This window comes from Lotus japonicus, chromosome 2 (assembly GCF_012489685.1).
Source record: "Lotus japonicus ecotype B-129 chromosome 2, LjGifu_v1.2".
NCBI lineage: Eukaryota > Viridiplantae > Streptophyta > Magnoliopsida > Fabales > Fabaceae > Lotus > Lotus japonicus.
This window is the reverse complement of record NC_080042.1, coordinates 17516836-17528779: the sequence shown is the minus strand read 5'-3', so window position 1 is coordinate 17528779 and position 11944 is coordinate 17516836. Positions and strand designations below refer to the sequence as shown.

Genomic DNA, 11944 nt, shown 5'->3' with positions numbered 1-11944 from the left:
AACTCCTTATTCACCTATCATCATGGCTCATTATTTGGCCTTCAACCATCATCATTTGCCATCAACAACAATGTAACTCATGGAAACATCTCATTAATCATGATAATTCATTATCCCTTCATTCAATTCAGCAAACAAAACTCCCAATATACAATCATCACTCTTGAATTCAAGATATATGCCTCTGCATAATGTAGAACATAAGTTCAAGAGCTACAGAGTGACCATACCAAAATATATACAAAAATACTTACACAACCATATTATCTATAATCTATCTATAATATATATAAAAGCAAAGTTTCTGCAGCCTTGAGGGCAAAAAAGTCCTTCAATAATTTATTCCAAAAACTATGAAAGTTGGGCATGGATATATTTGTAAAAAAACATTTTATTTCACTCAGATTTGATCTCAGCCGTTGATTTACAATTATATCAGTTTCAGTCCTTCTTTCATTCAATCTGAAACGATTTTCAGTTTAAAAAAATAGAAACGCTTCCCCTTTCACCTTACCTTCGTTCATTTTCTCCTTCTCTGAGCCGTTTCTCTAGGGTTTCAAAATCATTTAAAACCTTCCTCAGAGAATTTCATGTATCTAGCTGCTTCAGTCAAGGATTCGCATTCTTTAGATTATCAGTTTCATTTGCACCCTTTTCTCCCAAATTTTTCAGCGCGCCGTTTGAGAGGAAGAAATTGAATTTGGGAAGAACGGTTTTGTTGGGGTCAGAGGAAAGAAGCTTTGGATGATTCGTGATAACTAAGAGTTTGTGAAGCCGTGGGCTCTGAACAAGGCGAGGATTGAGTCAGGGTTTTGTGAGTCGGTGAGACGAACTCGGGTGGAGATGCTGGAAGCGGTTTCAGGGGAGAAGTTGAAATTGTTGATGAGGTAGTTGGTGGTGAATGAGTGTTGTTTGGAGGAGGAAAAGTGGTGAAGAAATGAGGGGGTTTTGATGATGGTGATGTTGAGGTTAGGGCAGAAAAGTTGATGTTTTTTTGGTTACAATCAGATTTTTCAGATCCTTTTTTTTATCATAATTGATGGTTTTGGTTTTATAATTGTTCAGGTGGAGTTGATAAAGGATGGGAGCTTTGATGTTGAGGTTAAGGTCCATGTGATTCGCTGCAATGGAGTATAAGATTGTGGTGGCTGGGTTTGATAATGCTGCAAAGATCACCACCATTTATAAATTGCATTTGGGTGAGGTTCTAATTCCTTCTGTTTTTTTTTTTTTTTTGTATATTATAATCGCCTCTGTTTGATTCTCCATTTTGCCAAATAATCTCTCTTTTGCAACCTTTTGTTTATTACTCTTTGTTTCTCTTCCAAAGTTTGGTTGTGTTTTTTAAGTGGGTGGGATTTGGTTAATGGTTTGAGAGAATTCCTGAATTCCTGATTCCTTCTTTGTTTGGTGATATTGCATGAGTTCAGTGCATATGACTATGGCTGAGGTTTGGCACCGGAAATAGTTCCTTCAATGGTGGCTGCTGGCTGGGTGACAGGGTTTTCATGGTGCATTTGGGTTTTTCCGCAATTTTTCAGGTTTGTTTCTCTTTCTGGCGGTTGGGATTCGTTCTAGCGGCTGGCACCCAATCTAAGCTGTTGATTACCTTTGAATCCAAAAATGACTTCTCTCTATTGTAGTTTTAAAGGAAAAAATGTAACACATAACTCCAATTCAATTTTACGTTACAGTCTTATAGATACTTTGAAATTTGAATAGCCTGAAAGTCTGAAACTCCTCCTCAATGCCATTACTAATTAATAACCAATACAGGAACGGTTACCATTTCTTCTCACTGCGATTCATCTTCCATATCAGGTAAGGAAATTTCTTTTTATGCATTCTTTCTTCTTCTGATTTTGCCTCACCCCATATTTCTACTCAATACTGTTATCATGTGTTGCCAGTTTGTGTGCAGCGCCGCCACGAACCCATTCACAGTAGGTGTTTCTCTCCGCGTGTTTATATGAGATTTGGTTCTGTAAGTTTCCCATCTTTCAGCTTAATTGAATCCACATGAATTCATTCCTCCATTTGTTCCTTTGGTTGCAGGTACTGTGGTACCTATGTGACCCATGATTTTGTAAGTTTTTCACTTCACCTAGCTCATCTTGCTGATTGCTTGCGCCTGAGTTATTTAGGGTTAAATTTATTCTTAAAATGTAATATTTAGGACTACCTAAAATTGGACGGAACAAGTACTATCTTTTCATTTATAATCTTCATTGACTGAATTATTTTCAGACTGATGTGATTGAATTTAACCATGCTATTGGAGCTCAAGGAATTATGAGTGTAGAATATAAGGAAATTGTTGCTCAATATGGAGAGCTGATTTGGGATCACTTGGTATCAGGGGTAAGTTCTATTGTCCACCCTTTCAACTTTTAGTTTATGGCTTCCTGCTCTTTCCTCTCCTGCAAATTTACTCCTGGACCTTAATGTCAAATGAGAGTTTGATATGGATTTGCAGGTATGTTCACAATTTTCAACTCCCAGAAAACTGCATTCCCATGTCTGATAAGGTACAACAGCTTCACCATATGTTTCTGTTTATAATTGGCATGGTTACTCTTCTCAAGTGTACAACCTTGGATACTGTTATGGGACATCAAGCAAGAAAGTTGAATTACCTACTCGGAGTGATCTGATATACATAAGAGTATCATTATTTGTTTCCAAAAATCAACAATGCAAAACTTGAAGAAAAGTTGAGCATGTACTTGCTGACCTTGGTTCTTTTGGTTAGGGTGGAGAGCATGTGGAACTCCAAATTCAAAAGGAGAAAACAATGGACAATGACCAGGGATCAGGGATGGGCTGTGGCCAGTCAAGGTACAACCGTACAAGAAGGACAACACAGGGCAATCGAGGCACATTTATTATGTGCCTTGATGAACATGACCAGTGGAAGAATAAGGCTAGAGATAAAGGGCTTTTGCAAAGAATGGCTGATTTATAAGCAAGAACTCCAAACGCCATACCATTGTAATCGCCTGATACTGTCAGGAGTTAATGTGGTCATCCAAATGGAGAATTTCTTCATGTATCGTTGCTAAAGTGAGTGAATGACAGCACTCATCACCTCACTTTAGAGTAATGTGACTAAATCATGAAAAAGACTATTCGTATAACATTAATATTCATAATGTACTCATCTACATTGTTAACATAAAATGTAATTTCTAATGTACTGCTTGAACTACTTGAGTCCCATAATTTACTTAAACTCTTCCAAGTGCTTGGAGCTGGAACTACAAGCTATAACTTTGCACTGACACAAATTGCTTCTTTTACCACGGACATCAAATTGTCCTCCTTGGTGTAACAGGTAGTGAACTCATGGTGTGAACTCTTAACTTATGTTAGCTAGAAATTACTATGTAACCATCGATCCATCCTCATTTAATCTGTTAGTCCCTCCTCCCCTTTCCTTTAATTCATTTGTTGCATCCATTCTTTGAAGAAACAACTGCACGCACTAAGCTAAGTTTGTGTAATATTATAGTTGTTCAATTTAAGTCAGTTGTTCAGTTTTAAATTATGTTTGTAATCTCTATAAGTTCAGACACAAGACACTAATGAAAACTGATTCATTTTTCCTTTTTCAATTGCATTTCATCTTCTAAAGTGATGTGATTCATGTTTGGATACAATTACCAGAAAAGCTTTATGATAATTTTGTTTGGATTACTTTTAGTGGAATTTCTTATAGATGTGTAATTGGTAAAATGGGTACGAATGCCCTTTTTTTTGGTACATGCACATAAAAACTGAACATTGTTCCAAACATATCATCTTTATTAGTCGTGTCAAGTTAATGGAAATATTACTAGCTGCACCTTTCCTTACATACTTCTCACGCTGTGTATTGGTACTACTTTTTCAGGTATGAGGCATTCTCTGTAGCATATTGAAAGCGGATTGGAAAGCAAGCTTACACATGAGTTGATATGGATAGTTATTTTTATGTTCTTTTGTTTGCTAAGAAAATTCTTTGCTCATAATATTTTCATTCACTTGCATGCCATTAGTGAGGGAAAAAGGATTAATGGCATTCAAATAAAATTATTTCAATTTTAATTGGTGTTTAAATATCCAGTTCAGCTTCAGTTTAAATTAAAATTTCACTGTTACGGTTTGAATAACATTTAACCAGTTCTCAATAGCTTTTAACCTCACCTTTACTACTCTAATTGTAAATATAGCTGTTAGAATAGAATAAGTCAGATTTTATGATTATTTGATTGAATTAATATGTAACCACTTCTATAATATGTAACTTTGACTATATAACTTTAGACACTTCTTAATCAGTAATCTTTAGGCACTGTTATGATAGATTAGTCAATAAATTTTTAACTTCTATGTAAATATATTGGTTACATATTATGAATTAATATCATTTAGGAGTTATATAGAAGTTAAAAAGTTATAAACTATAAAGAATGTATTTAAATCTCACTTGCAAAGTGCCTAAAGATGACACAAAAATAAATAATTTGACCCATGGACAAAAACTTTTCCACTTTTACAATTCTATTCACGCGTGCTTACTATTATATAGAAGGTATACATAAATACAATTGTTAACATGGTCTTTCATTTTATTTGTAAATTAAAATACATAAAATTCAAGAGGATTTTAAAAACAACAATGTAATTTTAAAATAAAAAATATGATTAAAAATAAGAATTTAATGGTAATACACTGTCGGTGTAATTTTTTTTACACAAACATCCAATGATGGACTGTCAAATCAGAAAATAAGCTTTATATTTAATTAAAATAAAAATGAACATAAATGCTTTTGAACACGTGACATTAAGTTATTGGATGTCTGTAAAAATAATTTACACTGTCTGTGTACAACCATTAAACTCTTAAAATAAATCTTAAAACTTCATATTGTTATACATCTACGATTAACATATTTAAAATTAAAAATATAAGCATAAAAATAGTGGTTACATTCTAGGAATTAATTGCTTTTATCATTTAGGAATCATCCTACTTTTTTTTTTTTGAGTAAAAGGAATCATCCTACTTCAAAGTGCCTGATGATGACAAAAAATTAAATAATTTAATTCATGTGACAATTTTTTTTTACTTCATCGAAAAAAACAGGGAAAAAACCTATTAATCTCATTGGAAAACATATATTTCTAACGTAAACTAATATTGTTTAAATGTTATGCTATTTTGAATTTTGACTGAAGGAATATTTTAAAATGGAAGTTTAAATAAGTAGTTTACTAATTACTATACATAATTATTAATGGCACTAACAATAATACTTCTTTTTGGACCAATATTAGGTACTTTAACTAAAAAAAGACATGAGGCTCTATACTGGAAGCTTAATTAGATACTGAAAATGTTGAGCTAATTTTTTTTCATACTGGATATTAAGTATAGAGAACATAAACGTAATTTTTTCGATGTACTAAAAAAAATTGGACATGAAACATAGATAGATAGGCGATGAAATTAGCCTGAACATCCCTCATGAATTTTTTATCACACATTCATGTCTTTCAATGATTCTTATAGTCCAGTCTTCTTATATATTTTTTCTTAAAAAATTCTCTTAATTTTTTCAGCATCGTGCTATTTTATCCCCAAATTAATGAGTTTTTGAATAGAATAAACTCTTTAGGTTTGCCTAATGATCAATTAAGGCTAAAAATTGGTGTTCCAATAATGATTATAAGAAACATTGATCTAGCAGTTGGAATGTCTAACGGGAAACGTTGATAGTTACTCGAATGAGAATACAATCCACTATATTGCCAAGGCAACACACAAACGACAAGGATTGTACAACAAGACAAGTGTGTGGTGTGTCGTCACAGGGAAGACAAGACACCGCTTACACATTAAATTCATCACTATGCCACGACTAAATAAAAAAAACACATTTATCACAAAAATAAACATTAAAAAATTCTAATGTAAAAATAATATATTAATACAAAAATATCTTTTAGAAAATAACACAAAAATCATAAAAACACACAAAATAAATAAAAATGAATATCCCCGTGCATCGCACGGGTAAAAAATACTAGTAAAAGCCATAAATATAAAGTTAATACTCCCTCCATTACCATTATAAGTCTTTTTTGGGTTTACTCTTATATATGTTAAGCATTAATTGTTTTTTTAAGTTTACTCTTATATTTAATACTCAACATTCAAAGATTTTCATATTTCCCACAATTTTTCTTGATTTCTAAGACCCTTATTATTTTCTTTTTTGAAAATAAGACCCTTATTATTTAAAGATAGTGAAACGTATATGGAGAGAGAATTTTAGATGAGGGTAATGTGGGAAAGTTTTTAGAAACTACAAATTTATTACTACTAACTAATTTTAATTTCTTTTTTTAATCCTAGAAAATCAGGTAAAAATGACTTATAATAAAAGATAGAGGGAGTCATAAAGTACTAAACTAAAATCACAAAACGGTCATTCAGTCTCTAACTAAAAAGTAACTAAACCCCTCATACACTCAACTAATCCTGCATGAATGTATAGATCAATTGATCGATGTTAGGTGGATGCATGCTCAAACTCCGTAAATCTGGAAGCTAGTGTTGGATCCAACACCTTGAATTTCTAGGAAAGTGACCAAAGGGAAGAAAATCACAAATGGAAGAGGTGGAAGACGAGGGAGACACTACAAGCCTTGAAGAGGAGAATGTTTGATAAAGCAAATGTCAAGAGAAGTCACAAAGACCTCGCATCTTTGATCATTCTCAAGGGATTCTCTAGAGAGAAAATGTGAAAAATGTCTTATGTATCAAAAATGAACCAAAGTTACAGCACACAAAGAGACTCTCAAGGGATCATTCTCAAGGGACTCTCACAAAAATGTCTTATGTATTAAAAATGAACCAAAGTTACAACAAACAAAGATCTTCACCTTTATATAAGTAAAAGCCACGACCTGGAGAGCTAAATGGGCCAAGCCCATGCTCAAATCCTAATCTCACTCATATCTATGATCTCATACACTCATATGAATAGTCAGCTGACCTCAACAAGCTCCTAAATAACTTTTTTTCCATTCCAACTTAATAGCAGAGAAAAGCTTCTCATAGCGCTTAATGTATCATTAGTCAATATCAAAGGTTAAATCATAATCATGGTTACAATTTCATACTCAAAATTGTTTTAAATTGAAATTGTGGTTACAACTTCATACTCAGAATTGTAGATAAACATCGCTGATAGGTTGTAACTGTGGTGGCAATACATATATAAGCTTCTCATGGCTTCTAATCATCTATATTTTTTTTCATATACATGAAAATCTACATTTGATTTCTGATCATTAGTCACATGTATCTACAAATCAGAGAAAATTTTTCGGCAAAACCTAGTAATTAATTTCATATTAATCAGCTGAATCCTAGTGAGCCAATTTTCCACTCCCTCTAAGTTGGCATAATATCTGTTCTGGAAATAGTGATATTCAATGCCATAGGGCTGCACAAAATAACCAGTTTAGCTGATCAGAACCAGAAACCGAACTGATCCATTTTATTTCCCATGGTAGCAGTTTGGGTACCCGTTTCGTATACCAGTTCAGATAACTACTTCTATCCAAACCAACTATAAGTCAATGGTAACATACTCTGTTCACAGAGCATACATATTCTGAAGATCAGAGTTACATTCATCCACATCTGATATATGTGCTGAGTGATTCCATGAGAATGATATATTTCCACTTGCTCTCTTGACTAATCTCTGGGAAATACTTCGGAATCCGAAATGTCGCAGAAAAACAAAGTAGCACAAGTATGCTAGAGTCCCAACTAGGATTGGTGCTCCCAAAAGGGTTACAGTTATAGCCATCCATGTTTCCTTTCCAACAACCACAAAAGCTATAGCCAGAAAAGCACCACAAGTGCAGGCACAAGCAGTCCACATTAGCTTGTTAACCACTGAGACAACCTTCCTTTGAGCCCTTGTGTCCCAAGCTACCAAAGTGATTTGAACCACAACAACCGAAAAAGAAATAAAAAGAGATGTAGCATTCAATAGACAGAAAGCACTGAAGGCAACATCACCAGCTATGTTTGCTTCCCCTGCCCGTGACTGTTTCATTCTATATTGACCTGGCAAACTGAACAAAGCCACGAACGCTATTGAGGCGAAAAGGACAGCGACAACTGTGACAGAATTAATGGTGTTTTGAACTGCCTCCCTGTGAATCTTCCTCAATTCCTTAGCAATACCGGAAACTCGTTTCCGAGTTTTCTCATTCTGTATAAGTTGTGACTGCACTTCGTGCTTTATATCACTCACAGCTCTCTTGAGTTCCTTGGCTTCATCGACTTTGCTGACATGCCTAGCACGCTTGGCACCACGTTCTGTGAGGGCTTCATGGATCTCCAGAGATGAATTTCCATATGCCAGTTTATCTGCCAAATCCATGGCTGTTTGCTCCTGATTGTTGATGGCATTGACATTCATAGATGCATAGCTTAATAAAAAGCTCACTATCTGAAATAAGGAGGTGAAAATGAAGCATGTGTCAGTAGGGGTAGCAAAATTCTTCGCAAGAAAAACAAGCAACAACTCTGAAAGGAAAGAGGCACATGCATTTTATTGAGTATAATGTAGGATATCAAGTATGTGTGTATATAAACCTCATCTTAAATAAGATAAGAACATTTTGGTGATAAAGAATCACATCCAAATGTATTTTTCCTTATAAACTACAAATTAACTTTACAAAGCCCAATCCTCATATCCCAAGACTGAGAGTCTGGTGGTGTTTTCTTGTTACTTCTCCCTAGCGTAAAAAATCAATGGAAGAAAATCCCTTGCTGTTCCTCTATGACCTTAGTTAATTCAGAAATATTTGAATTGCTTCTACCTGAACTAGATTTTTCCGTATATTTACCCAACCGGAATCCAGTGCATTGAGAAAAATATGTCCAACTATTGCAAGCTGCAGCATAAGTTATATCTTTACAGGGAATAACACATTCCTTATACAAGAATTAGATGTCTTAAGGTTTGACAAGTGCATCAAGAGAGAGTGAACCATAACTTCACTGTTAGAGTCCCACATTAGCTAGAGATATGGCCAATCAATTGCTTATAAAGGGTAGAGCAACCCTCAACTCTCGAGCTAGCTTTTGTGGTTGAGTATAGGCCTCCGAATTTCTAATATTCACATTTAGTAAAATCACTTCCCCTTAAAAAAAGAGGGGGTAGGAGAACAACACATCTCTATTATATATGTGCTAAAAATATAGTATAAAACCATTCATATATCTTTACCCAACAGCTTAAGTTCATGACAATCTGATGGGTGAACTTTTACTAACTTTCATACCATGTCATGGACTTTCCCATCATTTACTCACACCATTAAACTTTAACAGTATTTTTTAACAAAATTCCCTATATCCATTAAACTAGTCAAACAAGGCTGAAACTTGATTTTTTAAAGGACAAATATTAGAATGAGCATAGTCAAGCTGAGCCTTTATGCTCAATAATAAACTGCCCCCTGATAATGTAAGAGAACGAGTGACTGCAAGTATAGATGCTTGGAACAGGATAATGCACTAGTGTTTGACTGCCATTTGATATTGTTTATGGTCCCAAAAACTAAGCATTTCTTAGACCATCTGAAAGATTGGATGGACCAGGTTATAACAAAACAGAAGCAAACATGTTAACTTAGAAATAAACAATGGTTTAATTGACCTCTGAACGGAGTTTCCTGGTAGCCATGTGAAGAGCTGTATTACCCTTCTTATCTTGTTCATTCAATATAGCAGGGTCAGCCTGTAATATCTCCTCTACGACTGGTGTACTATGTCCTTTCACAGCCATATGCAGTGCAGTTTGACCTTTTTTATCCTTGATGCAGACTATTCCGGCATCACGGGCAATGAGAGCTTTCACAATACCAAGCATGCCATACCTGGCAGCATTGTGCAACGCGGTTTTGCCGTTTCTCCTCACAATCATCATTGAACTGACATCAACATCCAAGATAGCATTCACCACATCTAAATGGTCTTGTACAGCAGCTGAGTAAAGGGGGCTAGTATTTGAGGTGTCACATAATTTACAAACCTCAGGCCAAATGCTTAAAATCTCCCTCACGATTTCTGGAAAAAGATTGAAAATCTAATATATCATGATTGAAATCCTTATTAACAGCAATACTGAAGTGAAGAATGAAAAATTGCAACATGATGATAACTATCCCTTTGACTTGATTTCTACTTTTGTAGGAACTATCATGTGGCACCCATAAATACTATAATAGAAATTGTAGCTAGGACTAGGAGTCGAATATACATTTAGGAATCAAACTGCAGCTGCTATCATTAAAATATAAAAACTTGTTATCGTCCATGGCATTCAAGACAGACTTGAACAATTTGAAAACTTGTCAAATATAGAAAGAAAAATCAACATTAAAGAAGACAAATCCATAGACCATAGTAGGTCATGCTTCAAGTGGAATAGCTGATTCATGGTGCACTTCTAATTGATAGTTTAGTGAGAAAAGAAATAAAGAAAAGAAAAATATTTAATAGAAGGAGGAACATTGAGGTTTGGTAGATGGTTATGCAATTTCTTTACATGGAAATGCAAGCATACCAATTATCATATTTGATGAAAAGATTGCTACAAAAGATTACCATCCAAAATTGATTATGTGAATGGTTGAATGGCCATATCAGTTATATTAAAAAAATATATCTAGCATTTTCTGAATTCCGTTCAAGTTCATAAACTATGATGCCAATGTCATGGAAGGTCAATGGATACAATCAACTAAAACAGTCAATCGAATGAAGTAAGCTTCTATATCATAAAATAAAAAAAAAAAAAAAAACTTCATTAGTCTTAAAGTGAACCAGGTTATTTTTTCAAATGTAATATAAAAGAGTGAACCAGGTTTAGTGCATGTTTGGAAATTCTTCCACTAGGATTGATTATAAAGCCAAAATTAACTCGGCTGAGAAGAGTAGCTATCAGAATTGATTCTAAAAAAAAGCTAATCCAATGCTATTCATCCATCAATAGCAATAACCCCAAAAAATAATGGATACCCAATTGAAAAGGGGGAAAAATGAAACTGAAGAACCATGAATAAACCAAAGGAAAAATACCCAGATGGCCTTGTTTGGCTGCAACATGAAAGGCGTTCATATCAGGTTTGGACCTAATCTTCAGCACCTCCAAGTCACAGAAGCTGCGCAAGAAGCTGAACACCTCTTGAAAACCACGCTCTGCAGCAATAAACAGCAAGGTCTCTCCATCATCGTTCTGCATGGACATGAGTTCAGAAAGCGACGATGACCCATCTGAAGATTCACCTTTGTTCACCTGTTGCAGTAGCTGTTTGAGCCTTTCAAGGTCCCCAGATCGAACCGCGTCGAAAATTGCTTGGTGGGTTATGAAGCACAGGGCCTTTGAGTCCATGTCATGCAACATAGACTTGATTTTTTTCAGCTTATGTATGCTAATTTGCACTTGAAGACTTGAAGTCTCTTCTCTTCTTTGATATTGATATCTTCCACAGCAAAATGTTTCTTTTTTGTGTTTCTATTCCAAATTTCCAACCCAGAGGAAGTAGAGAGGCACATGCGAAGGAAGAGATAGGGAGAATCTAAGTGGAAAATGTGGTGTTAAGGACAAAAATGGTGGTTATTCAATTGGAGAAGCGCTTCACTATTTGGTGTTTATTTGGAAGGTTTTGTGATGGTGGGGTCTTGTTGTACAGAAAATCCATGTGAATGTGAGGGTGATAACTGATATTTGGGAATTAGATTTCCCACCCCTGGGTTTAGAATTGCCACCCTAGTCTTTTTAAAAAAATGCCGGGAATACCCTCCGGGACTTAAACCTCCATACCAGTCCAGAGGTTGATGTTCTGGACTAGTCCGAGA

The 11944-nt window shown here is 34.7% G+C and overlaps 2 protein-coding genes across 7 annotated transcripts; one reads left to right on the top strand and one right to left on the bottom strand.

Annotated features, from left to right (window-relative positions):
• Positions 1 to 474: 474 nt before the first annotated feature.
• On the top strand, positions 475 to 4086 carry LOC130737710 (aspartic proteinase-like). 6 transcript variants are annotated; one of them, XR_009018886.1, is made up of 11 exons: positions 475 to 968; positions 1066 to 1199; positions 1431 to 1541; positions 1777 to 1821; positions 1911 to 1943; positions 2056 to 2086; positions 2248 to 2361; positions 2477 to 2528; positions 2753 to 3063; positions 3243 to 3334; positions 3893 to 4086. XR_009018886.1 is itself a non-coding variant. In XM_057589535.1 (9 exons), exons 3-8 carry the CDS (start codon positions 1477 to 1479, stop codon positions 2522 to 2524), a joined length of 336 nt encoding a protein of 111 aa, XP_057445518.1. In that variant the 5' UTR covers positions 475 to 968; positions 1066 to 1199; positions 1431 to 1476; the 3' UTR covers positions 2525 to 2528; positions 2753 to 3208. The 6 variants fall into 6 exon arrangements, 2 of the variants coding, with proteins under 2 accessions (XP_057445518.1, XP_057445519.1); XR_009018887.1 differs by lacking the exon at positions 3243 to 3334; XR_009018889.1 differs by lacking the exons at positions 3243 to 3334; positions 3893 to 4086 and having other exon boundaries at positions 1911 to 1984; positions 2753 to 3208.
• A 3056-nt stretch (positions 4087 to 7142) lies between these two features.
• Positions 7143 to 11748, bottom strand: LOC130737709 (ankyrin repeat-containing protein At2g01680-like). Its single transcript, XM_057589534.1, has 3 exons — positions 11165 to 11748; positions 9741 to 10150; positions 7143 to 8522 (listed from the first exon to the last, which is right to left on the bottom strand). The coding sequence occupies exons 1-3, from the start codon at positions 11487 to 11489 to the stop codon at positions 7653 to 7655; spliced, it is 1605 nt and encodes a 534-aa protein (XP_057445517.1). The 5' UTR covers positions 11490 to 11748; the 3' UTR covers positions 7143 to 7652.
• Between the last annotated feature and the right edge of the window lie 196 nt (positions 11749 to 11944).